This window comes from Alexandromys fortis, unplaced genomic scaffold (genome assembly GCF_014885135.2).
Source record: "Alexandromys fortis isolate MF-2015 unplaced genomic scaffold, M_Fortis_MF-2015_v1.1 scaffold_1, whole genome shotgun sequence".
Lineage (NCBI taxonomy): Eukaryota > Metazoa > Chordata > Mammalia > Rodentia > Cricetidae > Alexandromys > Alexandromys fortis.
Window position 1 is genome coordinate 7,373,447 of NW_026067927.1, and position 27,412 is coordinate 7,400,858.

General features: G+C 35.8%; 1 protein-coding gene across 3 annotated transcripts in view; it reads right to left on the bottom strand.

The window, feature by feature from the left end:
- The window catches only part of Cdh8 (cadherin 8), a 334,360-nt gene that overhangs the window by 137,833 nt on the left and 169,115 nt on the right, over positions 1-27,412 (bottom strand). For all 3 annotated transcript variants that reach the window (XM_050144038.1, XM_050144039.1, XM_050144037.1), the window contains exon 4: positions 715-882. In XM_050144038.1, the coding sequence (XP_049999995.1) occupies positions 715-882 (168 nt within the window). The remainder of the gene's footprint in view (positions 1-714; positions 883-27,412) is intronic.

Sequence of the window (27,412 nt, forward strand, 5' to 3'; positions counted from 1 at the left end):
TATATATATATATATATGTATATATATACATATGCCAATGTACTATTGTTGATATATGTATTTGTAACCACATATTTTTTTAGTACTGGTGTCTATTTGTGTCTATTCTCCTTTCATTGTCTTATTGATTTCTTCCTATTCTATGTAATTCCCTTCATTTCTCAATTCAAGAGTTCTTTTGTATGTTTGGAAGCATTTATTGAAGCATTCCTTCATATCATATTAATTGAATAAATGCTTATAGGAAGTGTCTTATGAGAGGATAATGATGTATTTAAATAATGGTCATTAGCCTGGACCACTAACAGTGGCTTCCTAGAATTCTCTTGATGTTGCTAAAGATGAGCATACCCTCAGCAAGATGGAGTCAATGGTTCCTGATGTCGCTCCTGGTAGTAGGAATTTGGAAGCAATTTTAATGTACAGTTTGTTTCCCTGCTACAGGCTTTATTTCTTTTCTACAATGGTACAAATAATGGATCAATATCAGGGAAAAATTTTCAACATTCACTTAAATTTTTCCTGATTTATTATCTACGGTGCCTGTGATATTTGGGGTTTCCTCAATGTTCTTGAAATTATAAAAATGGAGATAAATGTGTGTCTTGACATGCTTTTCAAATAAGCAGTCTATAACTGTTTTGGGGTTGTAATGCTGAGGAAAATTTTACTAGAAATCTGCCTGATTTGTGACAAGTGCAGGAAATCACTTACTCTGTGCAAATTTTGGAGGATTGTCATTAACGTCAGTAAGGGTCACTGTAAGTGTTGTGGTTCCAGACAGGCCTCCAGAATGTCCTCCCATATCTTTGGCTTGAATTACGACCAGATATTCCTCCTTGGCTTCTCGGTCCATGTTCGGAAGGGCAGTTTTTATAATAGCTGAGGGAAACAAATGAAAAAATGAACTTCAATAGACCATTCATGAAGCGATGAGTATGTCTCACACACACTCACAGATACACAGACATACATATGAATACATCAAAAGTAGGCTCGAGAAAATTTTGTTTTCTGCTGATATTTAACTGGTATATGTGTGTAATATTAATGTTGAGTCTTAATGGGGTTATAGGCATTCATAGATAGCCTGCAAAAGCACCTATTGTAAGGCTTTGTGAGAATTTGTAAAGATATACTTTAGAAAACAAACTGACTGCCAAATTAAAGTATAAATCACAGCGCAGACTCATCTTAGCAGGAAAACCCTGCAAGTGAAACAATGCTGCAATTTATCACACACCCCAATTCCCTTAGAAGATGAACAAATCTACAAACAGCTTGAAGGCTCTAAGGTCAAAGACAAATTATTCTTTGGCTCACAGATACATTAAGAAGGTGAACAAAATAAATGAATTAGTATAATCAACTCTGACAAATAGACCACCAATCAGAAGTAAAACAGACAGGTTAGATTTGGAAATCTGTTAGATTTAGAAATCTCATTATATATCTTTGAAGTTATTCTGAAAGCTTTTTACATAGTTCTCTATCTACTCACACGCCTTTTTTTTTCATTGATAAATATTGCCCAGATTCTAATCTAATGTCAAGTTCATTATGTGTTTAGTATTTATGTGAGTGTGTCCTTGTAAAGATGCAATCACGAATGTAAATGCAATACTACCATTTTTCTCACATTTTATTATTTTACACAATGAATGCCATTTTTGTTCACAGTACATTGTGTCTAATCCCACTGATCCGTACAGGTGCATGGGTTTTCCTTGTTGAACTTACCACAAGTTTGTTAAATAGTCTCATGGTGACACATCTCCAAGCTATCTAATTACCTCACCTTTCCAGGACCCAGTAATTTTGTCATGACCTTGCAACCCACATCTTTTGGTGCTTTATCTTTTTCCTTTTCCTTCTTTGTATCCATCTTCACCTTCTCCTTTTCCTCCTTCTCTTTCTATTCTTTGGCTCTTTGCTATTTTTCACCGATAGGAACACCCAAGGTCTCATGACTTCTATCATGTACAACTATTGAGCTCTGTGCCCCAGCTCAGTACTATGCTCTTCTGTTTCTTACCCTTTCACTTAATTATGCATCAAAGCAATCCCTTCTGCATTTAAGTTCTCACAATTAAATAGTCCTATTGAGTGGTTGCATATTAAAATGAGGTTGTAATTTAAAAAAAAAATTCTGTCCAAACTTAAAAATCATTGCTAGCACCATACCACCATTATATAGGTCATCCCTCATTTCCAGACCTCAAACATAATAAATGTTGATCATCCCACTCTCTCTTTCAATCCCATACCTTCATGAATATAGATAACTCCTACCCTCATTTCTAATCCAACATCCTTACTGTTTATCGATTCTAAAACCGCACTTACAATTTTCTTTTAGAACTCACAGTTTTAATTAAAACTGTCCGTCTGGGAAGGATTTCCAAAGAGTTTAGATCTTTGAATAACTTGGGTAGCATGAGAGGTGTGAAAGTCTCAAGAGAAATAGGACTCATCCAAGCACTAAACATACTTGGGAAAGGCAGTGAGTTCTTTCCATGTTATTATTCATTGACAACACTTTTGTATCAAGGCTACCCATATGGTCAGTAGTTCATTGAATTACATTCTTTGTTTACAAATATTTGCCATTTAATAATGATATATTTCAGGGGAAGTATTTATTACAATATTTGACCATGATGTATACAACTCAGAGATCACACATCTATTGTTAGAAGGAGCCTGCTTGTTGGTTTCCGACTGTTCAGACCTAAAATAATCACACAGAAACTATATTAATTAAATTACCGCTTGACCCATTAGCTCTAGCTTCTAATTGGCTAACTTTTATATATCAATTTAACCCGTATCTATTCATCTGTGTATTGCCACATGGCTGTGGCTTACTGGCTAATGTTCCCTCTGGCTCCAGTGAGGCTACATGTCTTCTCTGTAACTCTGCCCTTCTTTCTCCCAGCATTCAGCTTAGTTTTCCCTGCCTACCTCTGTTCTTTTGCCCTATCAGGCCAAGCCAGTTTTCTTTATTATTTAACCAATCGTATTACAGCATACAAATGGGAATCCCACATCAATCTATTGTTAAAATGCAAAGACATAAAAGGATAAGTCAGTATTGAAAAGAAAAATAGAAACAAGGAAAGCTATAGGATACTCAGACCCATCATGAGCATGCTGGTATACTTTGCTGTAGATATGCATTTCCATAATTCAGGATATGCTTTACTATAAATGGGTCCACTTTTCATTCAGAAGTTTAGAAGATTTTTGGTTTACATAATATTCAAAAGAATGTTTATAAAATTTAGGAACCAATATCATCTATTGTCATTTGGTCCATGAAAGTTTGCATTAGGGATTTCAAATGGATATAGTGTTTTTAATAATCACAAGGTTTTGATATAATGCTTCCATACTATAGCAAAATTTTTGAAGAAATTGTTTGGTACAGGTCTCTACATAGAACCTCTCATGTTTTTTTGAATTGGAAAATTTTTCAACTACTTCAGAATAATTGTAGCTTAAAATTTACTAACCTCATCATCTAATTTATAGTTGGAATATTTTTTAAAGCGTGTCAAAGTTATTTACACAAAACAGTTTTGTATAAGTAGAAAATAGCATGCCTTGTCTAATATTGCAATAGGTTATAATATCATAGCAGGATCAAAGAATCAATATGGAGGGAATTCTTATCAAATTAAGTAAGAGCAGGGTCATAGGTCTGTATCAATTATAGAATTTCATGTGCCTCCAACAATGATACCTATCTTTCATATTCCCTAAAGTGTGTCTATATTGACAAGTTAATTGCCCCTGAGAATATTTTCCTTAATTGAAGAAAAGCATACCAAGCTTCTTATCATCAGTCTTCCTAAGTTTCTACCTATGGAAAATAGTGTTGAAACACACAGAATTCACTATTTCCCCTTGTCAAGTGGTGATAATAGTAAGTTTCCCATAACAGGAATTCTAAGACTACTAAGATACATACATCAAAGTTTTGGGAACGCTGTGGTGTACTCCAAATTCTTCCCTCCACAACATTTGCCCAACCTTTCCTTCTCGTTGCCCAACCTTACTGTATTTAGCACTTGTCTTGATGGTATAGTTCTAAGTATTCTCCAGCTCTTCCCCAGTTCTATTATGTACACTCTGTGCCGACTCTCAGCAATGAAGAATGACATCAATGCTTTGCTCAAGCCAACCTATTACTTCCTGGGTTTCTGTATCATTTCACCATATCAGATCATTTTAGAAGGTGGTAAGAGTGAATAAGGGTGAGTTTCAAGACTGCACAAGAACCTTCATCACATACATGGACAATCTTTTTTTTTTTTAATTTATACTTATTGCTGTAGCAAATCTTCTGTTGCCAGTTCTGGATGCTTCACTTGTCATAACTATTAAGCAAATCACCTTTTGTTGTGAACCCTTGTGTTAAGTTTTTCTAATTACCCATTCATATCAAGAGTATAAAATAAAGTTGATATATTATTACATTCTAATCTAAGGGCTAAACTCATTGCTAGGATTGTTGATTCCCAGGTAGTCATAGCTCAGAAGTATTTTCTTTATAGACCCGAAGCTGGCTCACTGAAAATCAGAGTGTATACTAGCCTATCACAAAATAAAAATACTACCAGAAGTGAGTAATTCAGTAATACCAAGCTGGAAAGTTTTCTTTCTAATGACTTTGCTCTTTACCTTTTCTTCTAAGAGGTTGGGAGTAACTTTCCTGATTGATAAAGCAACTGGGGATTCCCTCCAAGGTTTCTTCAGGACACACAACACAAGTAATTGGCTTCAGTTCAAGTTCTATAATGAACAGTTTGCCAGAGCCTACTGCCTCTAATCTTAACCTTAGTACTAGCAGCAATTCATTACAAAATCCAAGACAGAGTTTCTAGAACCTTCTATGCAGCAACCCTGTGGCTATAAAGGCAGTGTAGTTGAAGCTGCTACTGTCTTTCATCTACCCATTTTTCTCTTTGTGTTGTGTCCTAGCTATACATGTTACTTGAGATTTTTTTTTTTTATTTCTATTCAAAAGTCAGGTCACTTCACTTCCACAACGTCATAAGACTTTGAAAACTCTTAAAATAGAACACTGAAATTGCATTGAAAGTCTCTTCAGCTTCGACTCATATTTTTACCCCCACTTCAACAGCTGTAGGTGTTTATGAACCAAAGAGGATTTTTTTTAACGAAAATATATTGGTTAGTCCTTTATATCCTCTAAGTTAGAGCAGAAAATGAGTAACTGGAACAGGCCATTTTTCTTCTCAGATTTTTAGTTCAAAAAGTTGAACACTGAAAGAGACAAAAATCTTCACTTAACTAGCACTGCTTGTCAGTCTCCGGTTTTGATTTTAATAAAGGTAATAGGAGCTTCTTAGCACCTTTATAGCACACAGCATAAACCAAAACGACCTTTTGGTAGTCTTGATTTTTAAGAACTTGGTATTGCTCAAGATATGAAGCACACCTCTTTTTTATTATCATATTACCCTGTGTTTGTTCATGTTCTTATATGTGGATAGTCACTTGTTTGCCATGCTCAGCTGCATGTTCAAGAAGTCATGTGTACTTACCACTTCTTTGCAACTTCGTAGCAAATTAGGGAATACATTTTTTTTCAAAATATTATCTGCCAAATATTTTTTTATTGATTTTTATTGAGCTGTACATTTTTCTCTGTTCCCCTTCCTGCCTCTCTCATCCCCCGCAAAATACTTTATTCTGTACCAGCTAGTTAAGTCCCTTGATGTGAGTTTTTCTTTTTTTTTTAACTTGCCATTTAAGATAATGGGTTTTATTATGGTGCTTTTCTACACATATAATACTTTATTATGCGCTTGTCCAGTCTCTTTGCCCTTTCCCCTTCAAGACAGCCTCTGCACTTCATACTGACACTTATTTATCATCAATAATTTCTCCTCTGCTTGTCATGATGTGTTTGAGGAATAGTTTCTAACAAAGAAAACCAAGTAGTTTTTCAAACCATAAATATTCCAGAAGAACTTTGAGTTAACACAATTATTTATTACACTTTGATTCATAAATTTTATAAATTTACACAACAATATTACCTCTAAAGTTTAGATTTGTCCTCTTCTACGATTATATAACCTTGTTTAAATCCCACAACATCCCCACAGTTAAGTTTTCTCTTTGAAAAATAAAGAGCCCTAACATTTCATACGTTTGAGAAAAGTCAAGCATAATTGCTTTGTTAACTTGAGCGAAACAACTTGGTACTTACAGTTTAGATTATAAAATATCAGGTGGTGGTACCATTGTGTGATGTGGTAGAGGCTGTAGCAGTTAGGGACTAGGTGGGGAGTGCCGATCACTGAGTGTTCTATTGAAGGTTATACCTGGTCTAAAAGCCTTCCTCTTTCTCTGCTTTTTGTTCACCATCAGAACATCCTCCTTCTACACATGTTTCTTGCCTCATGTCATTTGTCTTACTCTGGGTTTTTTATTGTGGTGAAGTGACATCATAACCATGGCAATTTTTATAAAAAAATATTTAATTTCAGGGGCTCACTTACGGTTTCGAAGGTTTAATACATCTTGGCAGGGAACATGGCACCATGCAAGGATAGATGGTCTTGGAGCTGAGACTGTTACATCTTGCAGGCAACAACAATTCAACTGACTCACTGGGCATTATTCTGAGTATATGAAGCCTCAAAGCCCACCCCCGCATAATACACTCCCTCCAACAAGGACATTCTTACTCCAACAAAGCCACACCTCCTAAAATGCCATTTCCCACGAGACTATCGGATTATGGGGGCCAATTACATTCAAACTACTACACCATTCATGATGTACTGCACAATTATATATGGCCAAAAAACCATGTAATGAACCTTCTGAAACATGTACCAAAATTAGTGATTCTTCTTTTTGAGTTGTTTCTGTCTTGTATCAAGATGATAGAAATCAAAGTAATATACGAGTTCTGCTCCAATCTGTAACATTCACTTCTTAGTATCACAGTAGAGGCTGAAACTAATATATTTTAATAGAAATTCCCTAGAACTCTATTTTAAAAATCTAATCTAATCATATAATTAATGAGAACATTTATTTCCCATGAATTAATTCAATGAATGCTTGGAAGTGGCACTGGGGAGTTGAGGTAGGGATGGTGAGGGATTTGAGAGAACCATGGCAGAGGGATAAAGTGAAAGAGGGATGTCTTCCTCTGCAATTTACACCGATCTCCTTGCTATGAATAGACCCATGTGCCTGTTTCTCTGATTTTTAAAAGATGTGGTTTTACCTTTACTTTATTCAATCAAATAGAGATTTCCCTAGTGCAAAATTTGAGAAGAGAGAATCTTAGACTGGCCCAAGTCCTCTCTAATGCTAAACAGCTGCTCCTTATGTCTAACCATCGAGGGAGTGCTTCTGATTAGAATCCTGTTTCAGACAACTCAGAAATGTAAAACTTGTATGTGATTTTCCCCATTTCCATTGTCTTTAATGTTATCATTTGAGAGGCATTTTGTATCCATCTCGCAAACTTCTTTTTATAATTTCCGTGATCTCACCAGATTGAGAGGCTTCATGAGAAAGGCAAGGAGATGCTGATTAAGTCTTTTGTCATATTGAAGGCTGATTACTGTAATTCACTCCTCTCGGGTCTTCCAGATTGTGCTGCACAGAGATTGCAGAGGATATAAAATGCTGCGCTAGACTCCTCTTTTGAATGAGTCTTGTTGAACACATTATCCCAGTTATGAAACCCCTACCTTTGTTATCCCTAGAAGCCCTTGCTGATTCAATGTGCAATTATTACCTCACTCTCTGTGAGACAGAGTCTTTTGCTTATAAGTTTAAGAGGCACAGAGCAGTGAGGATTAAGATCTTGCAGAAGACCCTGGACAACATTGTTTCTTCTTGCTGAGTATGTGATTGGTGCTATATGCTGCCAGTCATGAAGGCCAAATTCAGATGAGGGGTTATGCATCAATTCCTTGCATAGAACAGTGCTCAAAACTGGTTTGATAAAAATGCTAAAGTTGCACAAAGATTTCATGAAGAAAGAAGGGTATTTAGGCATATACCTTAAATAATGAGTCAATCTGTATAGTAGGGAGGCTGTTAGTTTGTTTCCCGGCTGCCCGGCAGCTCAGACCCAAAATAACCACACAGAAACTATATTAGTTAAATCACTGCTTGGCCAATTACTTAAGTGTATTACTAGCTAGCTTTTACATCTAGAATGAATATTTTACCATGACTTTCGTGGCCTACAGGCAAAGTTTCACTGTCTTTCCCTGGCAGAGGCTCCATGGCTTCTCTCAACTCCACATCCTTTTTCCCATCATTCATTTTAGTTTTCCCCACCTTGCTCTGTTCTATCCTATCACAGGCTGAAGACAGTTTCTTCATTAACCAATGGTATTCACAGCATACAGAGGGGAATCCCACATCAAAGAATGTTGTAATTCCTTTCCTTTTTATGCAATCACATACAGATAAATGGATAGGAATATAGATGATACACAGAATGTTAATAGATACATAGACACATAAATAGATGGAGAGTGTGCAGATAAAATAGGAAGGTAAATATATTAGCCTAGATTTTATTAGTGTCTATATATACTGGCATCTACAGATTACAACTATGGGTTAAAATATATTTTAAATAGGCATGTAATAACTGCATAGAGACTTTATTTGTTTGTGTTAGTCCACAATTAATACAACATAACCTCTATTCAGAGAACTCTATAGGCTATAAGAAATTTAGAGATTTAATGGGAGGGTGTGAGTTGGCCATTTGTGGACTTTTCTACTTATAGGCAGCAACCTCATATTTTAGAGAATGGACTCAGGTATTAGAAAGATGAAAACTTGTTTTGAAAAAAATTATAAGTCGTATGACCTTGGGAGGAAAACGCAAATTCCTTTAAGCCTGCTTACAACATATACCGAATATTTAAATTTTCAAATGAGAGCATAAGATTTGGTAATATGAGAAGTTAAAATCTAATACTTCCCCTGATATGTTAAACAATATCCATATGTAAGGAAATAAATATTTTGCATTTACTCAAATCAATATATAAATTCACACATTATTGTTTGCATTTTACAAATATAAGCATACATATATGAGAATCAAAATTTGACTATGAATTTAGTGGTGATAATTGCCATAAACAAATACTTAAAATTAGCCAAGTAGGACATTTCAAGGTATCAATGTGCCTCATTAATTTTTATAAGGTAAAAAAATATCTTTTATAATCAAAATTTTCCAAATGCTTTGTCCCTAATCATGTTTCTGTGAGAATCTCTTCACATCATATGCCTCGGAGACACAGGCTTCGCCCTTCTTCAGAACTGGCACATATTTTAGTAAATCTACAGACGTGCGTGGATAATGCATCCCAGTCCATTCTTTCCTTTTACTGTACCTCTTAAAGTCCATTAATCTTTTCAGAGTCTGCTCTGATGCTTCATCAGCAGGCAAGACTTCCCAGGTAGGACTAATTACTTCCTTCCTTTTTATCTTATGCACTTTTGCTGGGAACTTCCTTACAGCAATTAATTTTGTCTTTTGTCCAAATTTCATTACCACTCTTACTATTTCAATCTGTCCTGAGAGCAAATTACCTATACAAAGCCATGTCTCATTCATCCTCATATGTCCAAAACATAACAAAATCAATCCTGGACACAGAATAGGTCTTCAGTAATTGTAAGAGAGAAGAAAATAAGGCAAAGAGAAAGAAAATGTATGAGGGAGGAAAAAGCCTAATGGGGAATCGTAACTGGAGATTTTTCAAACTTCCCAGAGATTAATATATGACTATGCAAACTCTTGATAGATAATAATAATCTTCCTGTCTCCAGAGACCAGAGATATTAGTGCTGTTGGAAGGTCACTGAGTGGTTTTAAGGTCCATTATTGTGTCATTCCCTTACAACTGAGTTACAGATTCAAGTTGTGTGAACTTTCCAGAGGAAAGGGGATGGCAGTGAAGTCACTACATTGTAAACTGTGGTACTCAGAGGTTCCTCTTTGTTCATCTAGACACCTTACGCATTTCATAACTAGCATTCAGGTTACTAATTACAGGTCTCAGCATACGTTGGTACAGTGTTCTAGTATTGCACATATGCTCAGGAGTCCTTAAAATGGTGAATGGTGCTACAAATCATATTAATATTTTATTAATTTAATTATTATGAGATGAATTTATGAAAAATTATATATATTGTATATAGATATAGATAAAAATTGATACTCTACTCCTACTTATTACATTTGAAGCTCCATAGTTATTTATCTTGAGGACACATGTAAACATAACATCCAAAGTCTCTTTCAACAGCTGATAAGAAAACAATTAGTTTCTGAGAGTTTGAATATTTACCATCTTGTAGATATTAGGAGTTTGGCACACTAGAACTGTAAGAAAAGTCTTAAGCAAGGTTGAATAGTCTGTAGCTGTACAAGGACTCGTATCGCTTGTCACTTATTGCTGATTGTGAAAAACAATGACATTATATACTTGGCTTTTGCTGAAAACATCTCAGCAGCATGTACAGTTGCATGTTTGTCTAGCCAGCCCCTTCTAAGATACCAGGGCATCTTAATAAACCAGACAAGTATCTTTTGGTGTATTAACCTCTCTTCTGTGGGTTTCTGTGTCTGAACATGTTTGTGGCAGAACAGTAAGCTGAAAATTTAAAACCACTGAAAATCATCCAAGTATCTCAATAAAAAAAATGCATTCTTGAATGTAAAATTCCTGTTTTTTTTTCATGTGGTATATCCTTAGATTGAGAAAGTAAGAACTCTTAGTCATCCCACTGTGTAGATCATAGTCATACTTGTGTCCACATCCACATGGAGTAGTGTGTGATATCCTAGCAAATCAATTAACAATCATCCCATCTATACCTTGTTAAATATAACAAACATAGTGAGTGTCAGGAATGGATTTTTTTCTATCATAGCTCTTTAATCTGCTGTTAAAGAATTCTGTGTCACACCACCGTTTTCAGTATCAAAACATGACTAGCCAATAGCTGATGATATTTAACTGACTAATTTTGAGTTATATGGAAATACATGCAATTATTCCTATTCAGAATTAGGGTAAAATTATTTTCTACTGAAAACATACCCAGGTACTCTTCAATCAAGTAGAATTATTTCTGTGAAGAGCATGATGGCACTATTCTTTCCCTAAGCCACAATTCCAACAACTAATGATATATTAAATAGGTAAGGGGTGGTTCGAAGAAGGAAAGTGAAAGTTGCCATGAAACTTGATGCTTTTGCCTGGGCATTCTGATCTGAATCAGGTAAGAACAACAGACCTGTACGTGTGCAACATCACATTTTGTGCTCACCCACAAAGATGTGGTCCCGGATTCAAGCATGAGTCTAAAATAAATTTGATGACTTTTTTCAAGTCTTAGAAAGAGAGTCACCTTATCTATAAAACCTATATAGAAACATGAAGATGACTATTCTTGGTTTTCAGCTTGATTACATCTGGAATTAAATAAAATCCAAGTGGCTGGGTACACTTGTGAGGGATTTTTTTTCTTAATTAAATCATTTGAAGTGGAAAAACTCACTTTTAATCCTGATCTTTTGAGGTGGAAAGATATGGATCTAATCCAGATTTTTTGATGTGGTAAGATCCAACTTTAATAAGGGCAACACCTTTTGCTGGCAGCCTTTATAAAGACATAGAGGGAGGAAGCTTACTCTCATTGTTTGTTCTCCCAACCACACTGGCAAGTCTGTTCCTTCACTGGCATTAGAGCCCAATAGTTTGGGATTCTAGTGTATACTGAAGACCAGCTGAGACATCCAGCCTCCTGGACGAACAAGGACTGAATAGTTCTTTGACCTTCCCTTGGTAGATGACCATTTTTACACAATTGGATTAGCTAGATCATAGCTAATGTACCAGGATAAGGATATTGCTATGGCAGACCTGATAATGTTAGTTTAGAGAGAATAGGAGATGGACATTAGAACCTTGGGTTAGAAAAGCTATTGAGTCTTGAACACTCAATTGGCTGCTCAATAGGAACTTAGAAGACAACAATGTTTAGAGCAATGCAGATGGTGGATGCCTGGCTGGAAATTTTCACTATTTATATGAAGAATTTGTGATATCTGATCAGCTGGAGCTAAAGAATTGGATGTGAATAACAAAAGACTAGCTCACCAAAGAAAACCATTCACTTTTCTGGGATAATAGATACTGACCAGCTAGTACTAAGATAGTTTAAGAAGAAACCAGTATCACTGAGGAGAAATCTTCTGGAAAGTGGTTCCTGAGAGTCAGTGCACAGAAGCTATGTTCCAGAGATAGCCAAAGTTGTACGCTATGCCGGCAGCCAAGCTTGACAGTGTAAGAGTCACCAAGGTGGTAATGGTTTTTGATGGCATGAAGGGCTCCTGAAAGATGCTTGGGTTTGGTACTGTGAGAGGCCAAGAGAGAACATCGAAGAAGGTTCAACCCCACTGGCTACTGAAGCCCAGTATTAAAAGGGTCAAGCAAAAACTATGTGAGAAACTTGGCACAATAAAGAGAGCCCAATAGAGTTTTTAAATAAAATGGAGCCCAGTTATAGAAAAGATTCCAACATTTTGGAGATGTCAGTACCATGGGTGATTCTCAAGCACAGCCCTAGTGATGAAGTGAGGCCCGAGTGGGCCTAGAAACATGCTGTTTCTGATGCAGACATTGAATCTGAAAACTGATCTAGGTTTTTTGGAGAAACCAAGAAGATCATGAGTGAATTGCAGACATTGGACACTGAATTAATTAACTATGGGAATGTGTCTTTTTTTTAAATCAGCTTGTGACTGTGGGTTCTTCCCTCAGTAAGAGAGAGTTTAACTTAGTTTTGATTTTATAGGCAGCCACACTTTGAACTTTTAAGAGATCTTAGATTTTAAAAGAGGATTTACATTTTTACATAGACTGAGCTTTTAAAATATTTGAGTTGGTAGAGACTGTGGGACTTTTAAGTTCATCATATGTGTGAAATTTGATGAATCTGACATCTTGAGGTGAACAACAACAACAAAAATGTTACACCTTTAAAGCCTTTGTATGTCAGGGTGGCAGGGCGTCAATTGTCCTGCCTAACTTTCGTCAGCCAGACATATTCTAGAGTCATCTAAGAGAAGAGAACCCCAATTAAATCATTGCCTGCATAAGATTTTGCAGTAGGCAAACGTGTAGTGTATTTTCCTAATGACTGAAGGGTGAGGGAGGAGCCCAGCCCATTACAGGTGGTGCCTCCTCCAAACTATTGGTCCTGGGTTCTATAAGAAGGTGGGTTGACTAAACCATGAGGAGCAAGCCACTAAGCAGTAAGCCTCTGAGACCTCTGCTTCAGCTCCTGCTTCCAGGTTGTAGCCCAGCTTAATTTCCTTTCTTGACTTCTTTCAGCGATGGACTATTTTGTAGTAAAAGCTAAACAAGCCCCTGTTTCCAAACTTGCTTTTGGTCATGGTGTTTCATCATAGCAATAGTACCCCTAAATATGCCAAACATCTGAGATTTTATAATATAGTACACCTAACAGTTAATAGAGTAAAACATAATCTTAAAGCAAGACTTAGCTGATTTGTTCTTATTCTTTTTATGATTCAAAGGTTCTATGGTCCTAGATATCAGTCTGACATGCTACAGTATATATCACAGTCTGACAATACAGACAAGTAGGACATGATGTTTAAGAGCCTAGATTTGGTGTCTCATTTTGGGTTTGATTTCTGCCATTTTTACCTACAGTTTGTTAATTCACCAGGAAATATTCTGAATATCCTTGAGCTCTGATTTTTCTTCTGTTAGAAGATAGTCATTAAGATATAACTCTTTTTTAATAGCTATAAAGGAAGATTATAAAAGTAAATGATTTGGGCAGTAATTAAAAGCATACTAATTATCCTATCAATATCATAAAGGAGAAAATTCTGCTAGGGTCACATTATAGTACACATGCTATTTACATAAGATGAACAATTTGGGGAAAACAATCTGATTCCATTGCTTTACCACAGAACTACGAATGCAGGGGTTTCAATAAGGGTGGGTTTTTTTAGTTTTAGAAGCTGCAACCCAAGGTGTTATAGATGTACTAATCACATCCCAAGATTGATCTCAGAAAGAAATTAGGAATAAGAATGAGCCAAAAATATCCTGTTGCTGCCTTCCACTCCCTTGGTTCTTTTCAAATACTAAGTGGAGTTGTATGTGGCATAAGCTGCCTTTTGACAACCTGAGTCTTTTACAATCCAGAGGTACCAGGACCTAAATATCCAATAACATTTTCTTGCACTCAATACACTCTGCTTGGAAATCCTCCTCCACTATTCTTTGGGAGTAGAGGGTCGCTTTTGTCCCATCATAGTGGCATCTCTCCTCTCCTTGGTATGACCCTACAGACTAGTAGTGTCTCCTCCACATCTCCTGCCTCTTGTCAGACAATGCTGCGGTGTGATTCCCATTTAATCAGATTGGTGTCAGTGCAAAAGACATCGTTAGGTTTGGCAGGAGAGCACCACTCCTCCTTTTCCCTCTCCCCTGTCATCACTGGGTTTAGATATTGTATCCTTTCTTCTTTTGTAGTTTCTTAAAGAATAGTTGTGTTTCTGTAGTCAATGTCTTTCATACCCCATCCATTGGAGTAAAATCAAAGCAACAAAAATGCCAGATATATTTCAAACAGAAAAGAGGGAGAAGTATGATGAAAAACTCATGTGAAAAGACTGCTTCATTTCACAGGTGTGGTGAAGCTGCTACTGATCAAACACGGCATCATGTACCAGGGGGATGGTAAGAAAGAGAGGCAAGAAGGCTCTCTTCAACACTACCATCCAGCAAGAAAGCAGAAGAATATACTACAAAGCCGGGCGGTGGTGGCGCACGCCTTTAATCCCAGCACTCGGGAGGCAGAGGCAGGCGGATCTCTGTGAGTTCGAGACCAGCCTGGTCTACAGAGCTAGTTCCAGGACAGGCTCCAAAGCCACAGAGAAACCCTGTCTCGGAAAAAAAAAAAAAAAAAAAAAAAAAAAAAAGAATATACTACAACCGATACTGCTTCATGAGGTAAAATGACTGCCTTCCAAATCCATTCATTGGCTTATTTTGTGAAACTTTTTTATTTGTTAAATATAAAGTGATATTTAACCGGCAGGTAAATATTGGAGAAGTGTATTTGTGTATATATAAACAAATATATTCTGTAAAAGTAAATAATTATCAATAGTGTTTAGGTACAAAGCCAGGTTTTACTGTGATTTTTAAAAGGTTTTTGTGGATGTTGAAGTCCAGCTAAGATTGTCACAACATGGTAAAGGGATGTGTGCCCCTCTGGATTGATACCATCAGACTTTTATAGACAAAAGGCTGAGCCGAACATGCTGAGAGAAGGCAGAGGCAAAACTAGCAAAAGCAAAAAAGTACAATAAATTTGCTGGTTAATAGAGTTATTATAAAGAGATTTAAGAGGAGCACATAGATCCATTGGTCACTTAGTACACAATATCAAACATATCTGAGTGCCTTTCCTTGAAATACATTAAATGGATTATGAATTACATTAAAGTTAAATTTATAATAACTAGGTTCCCCTTGCTTTTATTTCTCTGGATTTTTTTAAAAAAAAATAAAATAATTCTAGCTTCCTGATTCTGATAAACCTTTTTGCATTTTCAACTCCTTCCTTTCTCTTGTGTCTTATAAATATTTCCTTGAAAGATTTTGTTCCAAAGAATCTAAGTAAAGATAAGAGTTTTAGTAATACACATTTTATATGTGGGCACATGAAATAATTAGTAATTAAGTCCACCCTTCTCTAATCTTCAGCTTAACACAGTTTAATACCTGCTAGTCACATCCTTTTTTTTTATTATTATTAACTTGGTTAAGAACCTTGCATAAGACTATCTGCAGCAAATACCTTCAAGGTGACATTCTATTTCTTACAACCTTCTAGTTGTTGGCTTTAATAACAGAGTCTGTGGTTTATAAGCTCATATTTTCTGGTTTTCTCTTCAGAATACAAAGACTGTAAGCCATTGATTCTGAGCAACTTGTAGTCACTCCTTACACATGGCATTTTATACTGTGCAATGCTGCATTAAATACTGTCCCAGAGAGGACCTCTGTGTCCCTGCATGAGTGCCTTACAGGATAGTTCATGGGCTACAGAATAAGCAATGATGGCCAACAAAAACATATTTGTCTCCAAACATGAAACTGCTCTTTAGAGAGAATTTGAGGACATGGTTTAGGGGTGTGCCTCTATTTGTGTATATGTTCATGTGTGTTATTGGATATGAACTTGTTTGCATGTGTATATGCACTTGAGCAGAGGTTAACATCAAGTATCTTCCCTAATTTATTCCATATAAAGCTCACCAGTTTGGCTAGAATGCTAGCCAGTAAGTCCCTAGGATCCTCCTGCATCTATCTTTTCTGTGCTAGAATTAAAAATGCAGACTGCCACACTTGGCTGTTACATGGTTCTGTAGCACAAACTCTAACAACAAGAACATCTCTACCGCCCTTCTTATATAGTCTTAGTCATGGCTTCTAAAACTTTTAAAATAAAGAACACTAGTGTTTTGCTTCTAAATTGACCAAGGGATTAAATACAAGAAATGGATATGAATATGCATAAGAGATAGTTTTTGTAATCTTCTAAAGTTCAGAATAATAAATGATGTACTTAGAGTATCATTTCAATCAAATGATGTTGGAACACATATTTTTTTCTATCTCCATTCTAATATTTACCCCCGATGAGCTGTAATGATTTTTCAAAAATTGATCAAGCACAAACAAGTTCTTTTTATGAGAACACATAGAAAACACCAAAATGCATATTATAGATAAAGACAGATTTCAGAGATGACTAGTGCCATTTTAAAAGGATTATTTTTTTGGTTATGTCACTGGGGTAATTGGAAAGCATTACCCCTAAGGGTACAGATGTAAGAGGATGCCTTTATTTCTGGAGAGCTCTGCATACCATTCTTTCCATAGCTGCTTATCTAATCATTTGTTGTTCTCAGAGTATGAACTGAGATTTGTTGAGGGTTTATGTATTTAGAGACAGAAAAATATTTACATCTCATCATCTCTGTAGATGCAAATGATTTTCTATGACAAGTGGGTACTTGTTGTGCACTCATAGTGTAAATGGCCTTAATATACAAAAAGTTCTAAGATACAAAACAGCAAGCTGATAAATAGGTCAACTTCTTCCTTTCCTTATTTTATATTTCTTTTTATATTTTATTAAAAAAACAAAAGCTTTCTTCTTTTCATTTTACATACCTTTCCTAGTTCTTAATTTTTTTATTTTAATTAATTAATTAATTAATTTATTAATTTATTTATTTATTTTTGTTTTTTTTCGACACAGGGTTTCTCTGTGGTTTTGGAGCTTGTCCTGGAACTAGCTCTTGTAGACCAGGCTGGTCTCGAACTCACAGACATCTGCCTGCCTCTGCCTCCCAAGTGCTGGGATTAAAGGCGTGCGCCACCACCACTGTCCCTTTCCTAGTTTTTGCTCCCTCCCATCTTCCCATTCCCTCCATTTGGCCATTTGAGATTCTTCTGTTGAGAATTCTTGTTTAGATCTGTACCCCATATTTTAATTGGATTATTTGGTAATTTGATGGTTAATTTCTTAAGTTCTTAATATATTTTGGAGGTCAGCCTTCTCTCAGAGGTGGGGTTGGTGAAGACGTTTATTCATTCAGGAAGCTGCCTTTTTGTCTTATTGACTGTGTTCTTTGCTTTACAGAAGCTTCTCAGTTTCTGGAGATTCCATTTATTTATTGTTGCTCTCAATATCTGTGCTACTGGTCTTATATTTAAGAAGAGGTATTCTGTGCCAATGAATTAAAAACTACTTCCCACTTTCTTTTCTATCATGTTCACTGTGGTCAGATTTATATAGAGGTCTTTAATCCATTTGCAGTTGAGGGTTTTTTTTTGGCATTGGGATAAATATGAATCTGCATTCATTTTTCTACATGTTGACATCCAGTTATACAAGCACCATTTGTTGAAGGTGCTTTCTTTTGTTCCCAATGTATAATTTTAACTTCTTTGTCAAAAATTAGGTGTTCATAGGTGTGTGAATTAATATTAGATCTTCAATTTGATTCCACTGGTCAACCTGTCTGTTTTTATGCAAGTACCAGGCTGTTTTAATTATTGTAACTCTATAATAGAGTTTGATATTAGTGATGGTGATACCACTGGAAGTTACTTTATTGTATAGGATTGTTTTGACTAGCCTGTTTATTTCCATATGAAGTTGAGTATTACTCTATTAAGGTATATGAAAAATCGTGGTGGGATTTTGATGGGCATTGCAATGCATCTATAGATTACTTTTGGTAGAATTGCCATTTTTCTTATACTGATTCTATCTACTCAAGAACATGGGAGAGCTTTCCATTTTCTGGTATCTTTTTCAATTTCTTTCTTCAAATACTTAAGTTCTTGTTGAATAGGACTGTCCCTTGTTTGGTTAGTGTTACCCCGGGTTATTTTATGTTATTTGTGGCTATTGTGAAGGATAATATTTCTCTTATTTTTTCTCAGCTTCTTTATCATTTGTAAATAGAAGGGCTACCAACTTTATTGAGTTTATCTTATATCCTGCAACATTACTGAAGATATTTATCAGCTGTAGGAGTTCCCTGGAAGATTTTTTGAGGTCACTTATGTATACAATCATATTATCTACAAATAACTAAAGTTTGACTTCTTCTTTTCCAATTTATATTCCCGTTATCTCCTTTTGTTATCTCATTGCTCTAGGTAAAACTTCAATAACTATGTTGAATACATATGAAGAAAGTTGACATTTTTGTATTTTTTATGTTTTTAGTGGAATTACTTTGAGTTTCTATTTAAATTGATGTTGGATGTTGGGTTGCTATATATTGCTTTTATTATGTTTAGATGTGTTCCTAGTATTCCATATCTCTCCAAGACCTTTATCATGAAGGGGTGTTGGATTTTGTTGAATTCTTTTTCAGAATCTAATGACATAAGCATATGGTTTTTAGTTTATTAATATGGTAGATTTCCTTGATAGATTTTCATATGTTGAACCATTCCTGCATCACTGGCATGAAGCCAACTTGGTCATGGTGGTTGATTTTTTTAAATGAGTTCTTGCATTCAGTTTGCCAGTATTATATTGACCATTTTTACATCTATGTTAATGAGTTAGATTGGTCTGAAATTCTCTTTCTTGGTAGAGTCTTTGTGTGGTTTAAGTATCAGGGTAACTGTAACCTCATAAGAAGAGTTTGTCAATGTTTGTTCTATTTCTATTATGGGCGACACTTTGAGGAGTATAGATATTAGTTCTTATTTAAAGTTCTGGTAGAATTCTGCACTGAAAACATGAGGCTTTGATTTTTTTTTTTTTTTTTTTTTGGTTGGGAGGCTTTTGATAACAGCTTCTATTTCCGTGAAGGCTATAGGTCTATTTAAATTGTTCACCTGGTCTTGATTTAATTTTGGTATGTGGTACCTATCCAGAAAATTGTCAATTTCTTTTACATTTTCCAGTTTTATGGAGTATATGTTTTTGTAATATGATCCAATGATTCTCTGGATTGCCTCAGGGTCTGTTGTTATGTCCCTCTTTTCCTTTCTGATTTTGTTAATTTAGATGTTCTCTGCCTTTTGATTAGTTTAGATAAGGGTTTATCTATTTTGCTTATTTTCTCAAAGAACCAGCTCTTCATTTCATTGATTCTTTATATTATTTTCATTGTTTCTATTTTATTGATTTCCACCCTCAACTTGATTATTTCCTGTCATGTACTCCTTCTGGGTGAGTCGGCTTCTTTTTGGTCCAGAGCTTTCAGGTATGATGTTAAATCACTAGTGAGATATCTCAACTTTCTTTATATGAGTACTTAGTGCTATAAACTTTCCTCTTAGCATTGCTTTCTTAGAGTCCCATGAATTTGGGTACATTTTGTCTTCATTTTTGTTGAATTCTTGGAAAACTTTAATTTCTTTCATTAGTTCTTCCTTGACCCTGGGGTGACTCAATGGAGGAGCACTGTTCAATTTTCAAGTGTTTGTAGACTTTCTGCAATTAGTGTTGTTGTTGAATTCTAACTTTAAACCATGGTGAGCTGATCAGATACAGGATGTTATTCCATTTTTTTTGCATCTCTTGAGGTTTGCTTTGTTACCAAATATGTGGTCAATTTTAGAAAAGGTTTCATGAGGTTCTGAGAAGAAGGTATATTCTTTTGTGTTTGGGTGATAAGTTCTATAGATGTCTGCTTAGTCTCTGTTTAATTCATGACATCTGTTAGTTCTCTTATTTCTCTGTTAAGTTTCTGTCTGGTTAACCTGTGCATTGGAGAGAGTAGTATATCGAAGTCTCCTACTATTAGTATGGATGGTTTGATGTGCAATTTAAGCTTTAGTAATGTGCCGGGCGGTGGTGGCGCACGCCTTTAATCCCAGCACTTGGGAGGCAGAGGCAGGCGGATCTCTGTGAGTTCAAGACCAGCCTGGTCTACAAGAGCTAGTTCCAGGACAGGCTCCAAAACCACAGAGAAACCCTGTCTCGAAAAACCAAGAAAAAAAAAAAAAAAGCTTTAGTAATGTTTCTTTTACATGTGTGAGTGCTTTTATATGTGGGGCATAGAGGTTCAGGATTGAGACTTCATTTTGTTGATTTTTTTCTGTGATGAGAATGAAGTGTTGCTCTCCATCTCTTCTGATTGATTTTAGTCTATTTTGAATAGACTTAAATAGATTGAAGTCTATTTTGTTAGACATTAGGATAGCTACACCTGCTTGTTTCTTAGGTCCATTTGACTGAGAAACTTTTTTCCTAACTGTTTAATCTGAGGTAATGGAATGTATTTTTGGTTGAGCTGTGTTTCCTGTATGCAGCTGAAGGGTGAATCCTGCTTTTGTATCCATTCTTGTAGCCTGTTTCTTTTTATAGGTGAATTAAGTTCATTGATATTAAGAGACATTGATGACCAGTGACTGTTAATTCCTGTGATTTTTAAGTGGTAGTATTTGTGTTTCCCTTCTTTGGAGTTTGCTGGTGTGAGGTTATCTTTTGCCTCTTTTTTTTTGTGGGTACAACCAGCTTCCTTAGATTAGCATTTTCCTTCTAGTACTTTTTGTAAGGCTGGATTTGTGGATATATATTGTTTAAACCTGGTTGTTCCAAAGAATATCTTGATTCCTCCGTCGACGGTGATTGAAAGCTTTACTTGCCATAGTAGTCTGGGTTTGTATCTGTGGTCTCTTAGTGTCTCCAGTACATCTGTCGAGGAACTTCTGGTTTTCATGGTTTCCACTGAGACTTCGGGTATAATTCTGATGGATTTGCTTTTATATGTTACTTGACCTTTTCTTTTATAACTCTTAATATTATTTCTTTATTCTGTATTTTGCATTTGATTATTATACAGGTAGGGGACTGTTTTGGGGGGGGGGTTCTAGTCTACTTGTGTTTTGTAAGCTTCTTATACCTTCATAAGGATATCCTTCTTTATGTTGAGAAGGTTTTCTTCTATGATTTTGTTGAATATATTTTCTGTGCCTTTGAACTGGAGTTCTATTCATATTGTTCTTTGGTTTGGTCTTTTCAAGATGACCGAGATTTCCTAGATGTTTTGTGTTAAGAATTTTTTGGATTTAATATTTTATTTGACAGCTGAATCTATTTCATGTATCGAATCTTCAACACCTGAGATTCTCAATTCAATCTCTTGTATTCTTTTGGTTATGTTTGCATCTGTAGTTCTTGCTCATTTATCCAGATTTTCCATTTCTAGAATTCTCTCGGTTTGTGTTTTCTTTATTGCCCTTGTGTCAGTTTTCAAGTCTTAAACTGTTGGAACTCTTTGATTCACCTAGTTCATTGTTTTTCTTGAGTTTCTTTAAGAGATTTATTGATTTCTTCCAACTTTTAGTTGGTCTTTTCCTCCATTTCTTTAAAGGAATTTTTAATTTCCTCTTTAAAGTGCTCCATCATCCTCATAAAGTTATTTTTAAAACTGATTTCTTCTGCTTCTTCTGTGTTAGGATGCTCAAGTCTTCCTGTGTATAATCACGTTGCTTTTTAGGTTTTTGAATGAATTCTTGCATTTGCACCTACCCATCTCTTCCTTGAATTCATGCCAGCAGTGTCCTTGTTTTTGTTGATCCAATCCTTGAAGTTGTTGTCCATGTCTTTGGGAGCTGTTCTTGGTCTGCTATGTACTGTCACTGTCTGTGCATCAGGGAGCCACTGAGGTTTCTTTTGGCCCACTCTCTTGGTCCACTGCCTTGTTCGCTCTCTTTGTTCATTCTCTTGGTCCTCTCTATGAGGTTGCAGCCTGTGCTTCAGTGTACCTCTCTTGGGCCTCTTTGTGCAGTCACAGTCTGTTTGTCTTCTCTGTTCACTTGCAACCTTGGTTCTAGAGTTCGTCTGGGGTTGCAGGAGACAGGAGGGTTTGGGGACAGAGTGACTTCTTTCTTACTAATTCATCACATTGTGCTAAGTCTCCCAGAGCCTGCAATCTTAACTTTAATTTCCTAGACACAGCACAGTAGGAGAGACAGAAAATCATGATACTTTCATCTGCTCACTTTAGTACTTCATCTTTGTGAAACTTTGGACTATAGGATTCAAATCCATGACACTGAGCGAGCATCTTTAATGACATAGCCACTGTGATAAGGATTAATAACCCCCCCCCCCAAAAAAAAAGAAAGAAAAGAAAAAAATGCAGGCACAAGTCAGAGGCCTGTGGAGGCTAACATTCAAAGTCTTTGCTGATAATCCAGGGCATTATGTTTGAAAGCTGATAAGATGCATCATATCATGCATCATATAATGCATCATAGCATTAATCATACAAGATTGTTTTCTATATGTTCTTTTCCTCTTGGTTTCACATCTACTTTGCTTGTTTCTTCTCTGTCAAAATTTCATCTCTGAGGCTTTAAATATTCTCTTGAAAGCTTTCCTACTACAGAACAAATGACTATTGCCCTGCCTACCTCCCGGTGCACTTTAATGCTATTAAATTATTTGTATGTGATGCCCACCATTCTTTATTATATAAGCATAGCCCCAAACCCAGAATGCCATCAGTAAGCCTCTCCTAGATGCAGACTCCATACACTGTGACTATGAAGAGACCTCCTTGTCTCATTGATCCTCTCATCAGCTGCAAAAACAACACTATGATCACATTCTTCCTCTCACCTCTCTTCACACAATAATAGCTACCCTCTGCTGGCACTTCTCTTCTTCCTTATCAAGTCATCAAAGTCTGCCCTCAACTTATTCTGCTGGCAAAGGAATAAGCCAGAGCAAATTGACTTTTCTATTGATGTTGACTTGGTTTCTAGGTTTCAAGAATGTCTGTCATCTAATTCACACTAGATTTTAGCCTTTTCAATGTCAACACAGAGTATTTTCCCTCCCTTTTAAGAAATTGCTATAGTTTAAATCATTGCCCTTTCTAAAAGTCATTAAAAGTCATGCTTAAGTGTAATTGTTGTTACAATGGCATAGAGAGGTGGGATCTTTAGGATATGATAAGGCCGTGAGGGCTTTGCTCTCCCAAATGGATTAATACTGTTATTCTAGTTGTCTATTTCTTAAAGAGAGACAACTTGGGTTCCTTGCTTTGTCCTGCTGTGTGTGATGCCTATGGTGCAGGCACAAAGACTCTTGCCTTGTGTCAGAGCAGTGATCTTAGAACTCACGATCTTCTGGACTATGAGGAACTGCTGGTCATTATACATCACCCAGTACATGGGACACTCTGTCCTAGCAGCACACATGAACCAACACAGAAATTCCATGAAAAAAAAAACACATACATATAATGTTCACCTCCAGACCCTTTCAGAAGAGGCATAGAGTTTTAACTTGATATTTCCCACTTCATCACCTTTGTGATTCAAAACCTCTGCGAAGATAATGTTCAAGAGCTTGAACGACATTGCCCTACTTAACAGTGAGCTGCATGGCGTAATTAATTTATGCCTGTGAAACATTCTGAATACCTTTGAATCAAATTACTGTTGTGCTTATTCTCCCTCTTATATAAATATTTGCACAAGTGAAAATTCAGCACCTTGACATTTATTGAAATGGTTGCATTGAACAATGAGGTAAATTGACTCAGAGACGAGTGTTAGCAGTCAACACAGAAGAAGACAGCTTTTTGTCAATGAGAGAAGTACATTTTGGAGATCAGACCTCCATCTGATGTGGGGTTGGTGAAGATCTTTTCCCATTGTGTAGGCTGCTGTTTTGTCTTATTGGCCGTATGCTTTGCTTTACAGAAGCTTCTCAGTTTCGAGAGGTCCCATTTATTAATCGTTTCTCTCAGTGTCTGTGCTACTGGTGCTATATTTAGGAAATAGTCTCCTGTGCCAATATGTTCAAGTGCACTTCCCCATTTCTCTTCTATGGGGTTCAGTGTGACTGGCTTTATGTTGAGGTCTTTGATCCATTTGGACTTGAGTTTTGTGCAAGGGGACAGATATGGATCTATTTTCGTATTTATACTTGTTGATATCCAGTTATGCCAGCACCATTTGTTGTAGATGCTTTCTTTTTTCCATTTTATATTTTTTGCTTCTTTGACAAAAGCCATGTGTTCGTAGGTTTGGGGTAAAGGGAACACTCATAAATTGCTAGTGGGAGTGCAAGCTAGTACAGTCCCTTAGGATATCAGTATGGTGATTTCTCAGAAAATAAGGAAACTTTCCTCAAGGCCAAGAAATACCACTTTGGGGTATATATCCAAATGACGGTCAATCTTACCAAAAGGACATGTGCTCAATTCAATTCATAGCAACATGGTTTGTCAGAGCAAGAACCTGGAAACAGCCTAAATGCCCCTCGACCAAAGAATGGATAAGGAAAATGTACATTTACACAATGGAGTACTACAAAGCAAAAAAAAAAAAAAAAAAAAAAANAAAAAAAGCATCCTGTAATTTGCAGGCAAATGGATGGAGCTAGAAAACATCATATTCAATGAGGTAAACCCAGACCCAGAAAGACAATTATCATATGTACTCACACATATGTGTTTTTTAAACATAAAGCAAAAAAAAAAAAGCCTACAAATCACAATCCCAGAGAACCTAGACAACAATGAGAAGTACAAATGGTGAGGGAAATAAGCAGAAGCAAGAATTATTCAGGAAGACCAGGTAAGCCATCACTTAGAAATACCGCTTCATGCAGGGCAATGGTGGTGCAAGCCTTTAAACCAAGCACTTGGAAGGCAGAGGCAGGTGGATGTCTGTAAGTTTGAGGCCATTCTGGGCCATAGAGTGAGTTTCAGAACAGTCAGGACTGCATGCAGAGAAACTCTGTCATGCAAAATAAAAATGAAAAAAAGAAAGGAAGGAAGGAAGAAAGGAAGAAGGAAGGAAGGAAGATTATTTCATGCTCAGCTGAAATAGGATGTGACAATACCATCTGAACACTCTGCTTCATTGTCTTATGTGTATCATAAATTAATCATCTGATCTGTATAAGAAAAACAAAGAAGATATGGTGATTTATCTAAGTGGATAGAGTACTTGCCTAGCATTAAGAAGGTCCTAGACTCAATCCCTTGCATCACATAAATTAATTATGTTTGCCTTGGTTTGTAATTTCAGAACTTGGAAGGTAGAATCAGCATGATCAGAAATTAAAAGTCACCCTCAGCTCAATAGTAAGTGAAAGGCCAAGCTAAGATAGAAATCTTTAAGAAATGATAAAGATGAATAAAACACAGTTTCCAAGATAAGATCATTTTAAAGATAGTAATCTTCGTTATCAATATTTTTGGTCAGTGTGTTCAAATTTTGAAAAATGCAGAATTCTAGCATGGGATATATGTTCAGACCTCTAGCAAAGATTAATTTTAATAAGTATGAGCTTTCAAGGAGTATAGAGAGACGTATGTGTTGCATATTCTGAATAAATGGAATGCTATTAGCATCCTGAAAGCACCAATAGCCATTTATTCTTAAGAAATTAAAAAAAATGGGATCATGTACATTTGAGGTATCGCATATATTAAAGATACTATGAAATATAGATACACAAGTTAAGTTTGACTCTGTTTCCAAGATTCACAATTAAGATCTCCCATACATTTTATGTTCCTACCAATATTATCAAATCATATTGATCACATTGGCATCTTCTGGAAAACATTCTCTTAGATGCATCAACTCTCTGGAAGCTCAACATTGTTCAAATGAAATATTTACTTGTAACATTAACAAACATATATATCCTTCCATCTTTTCCAGTTCCTTTAGGTGAAAGTATGAAATAACTACTTTCCATAGTGATGGAAGTTCACAGCAAGATTTAATGGGACAGAAACAAGACATATTTTGGGTTCAAAAGTGATTTTTTTCCCAAAAATATTTTCAAATCTGTTAAAGTGTGATGGCCTCTCAAAACACATTCTACTGTGGTGACTCTGATATTTAATTGCTACAATTTCCTATAATTGGTACCAAGGAAATAGAACACGGGAAAGGATGGACTTATTTCCTTTCAACTGTTGAAGAATAACTCCAGAAATTATATGGTGAGGATCAATATTAATCTGGTCTGCCCTTATAAATATTTTCTCAATTCCTGTTACCAATAGTCTTTGTGTTTGTTTCCTGAACTTGAAAATTTTTAAATCTCATAAAATATTCTTGATAAAAGTGTTATTTTTCATATTTAGTTGGACCTGAATAAAAACGTTAAGGGTGAAGTCTAAAGAGAGAGAAGAGTTGATTGTACAAACATTATGAGGCCACTTATTTCCTTGAACTCATTTTGCAAAACAGAACCAGAGGACCAGACAAGATTCACTCCCAGCCTGTGCAATTACCAAGTACTTTATCTGCTTTTACTGCCCAAGGTCTGACACATATTGCTTTCTATTATTCCTATTTGTGTCTGGCACTGTTAACTTATATTCTGTTGAGAAGTAAAGCAGGGAAACAAAACTTAAAGTCCATCCTATTGTTTAACATAGTCTTTCAAAATTAAGTTCATTGCTATTAATACACCTTAATTTCTGCTTCAGTGGTTTCATAGGTGTCAGTACAATGGTGGCTTCTAAAGTAGATCATATAACAAGTTATATTACAATTAGTCAGATGTAAAGGGAAGTCGCACTAGTGTCCTGTCTCACAGAGGAGTCCTTTCAAAGTAGTTCTCCAATAGATTTTATATATGCATACATAACTACTCAAACAAATATATACCTATCATGCAATTATAGCCATATTTTAAATAAATTTATATGTGTGCATATAAACAAATATGTATATGTGTATACACTAGTATTAATATATGAGTATATATTAATAAATATATA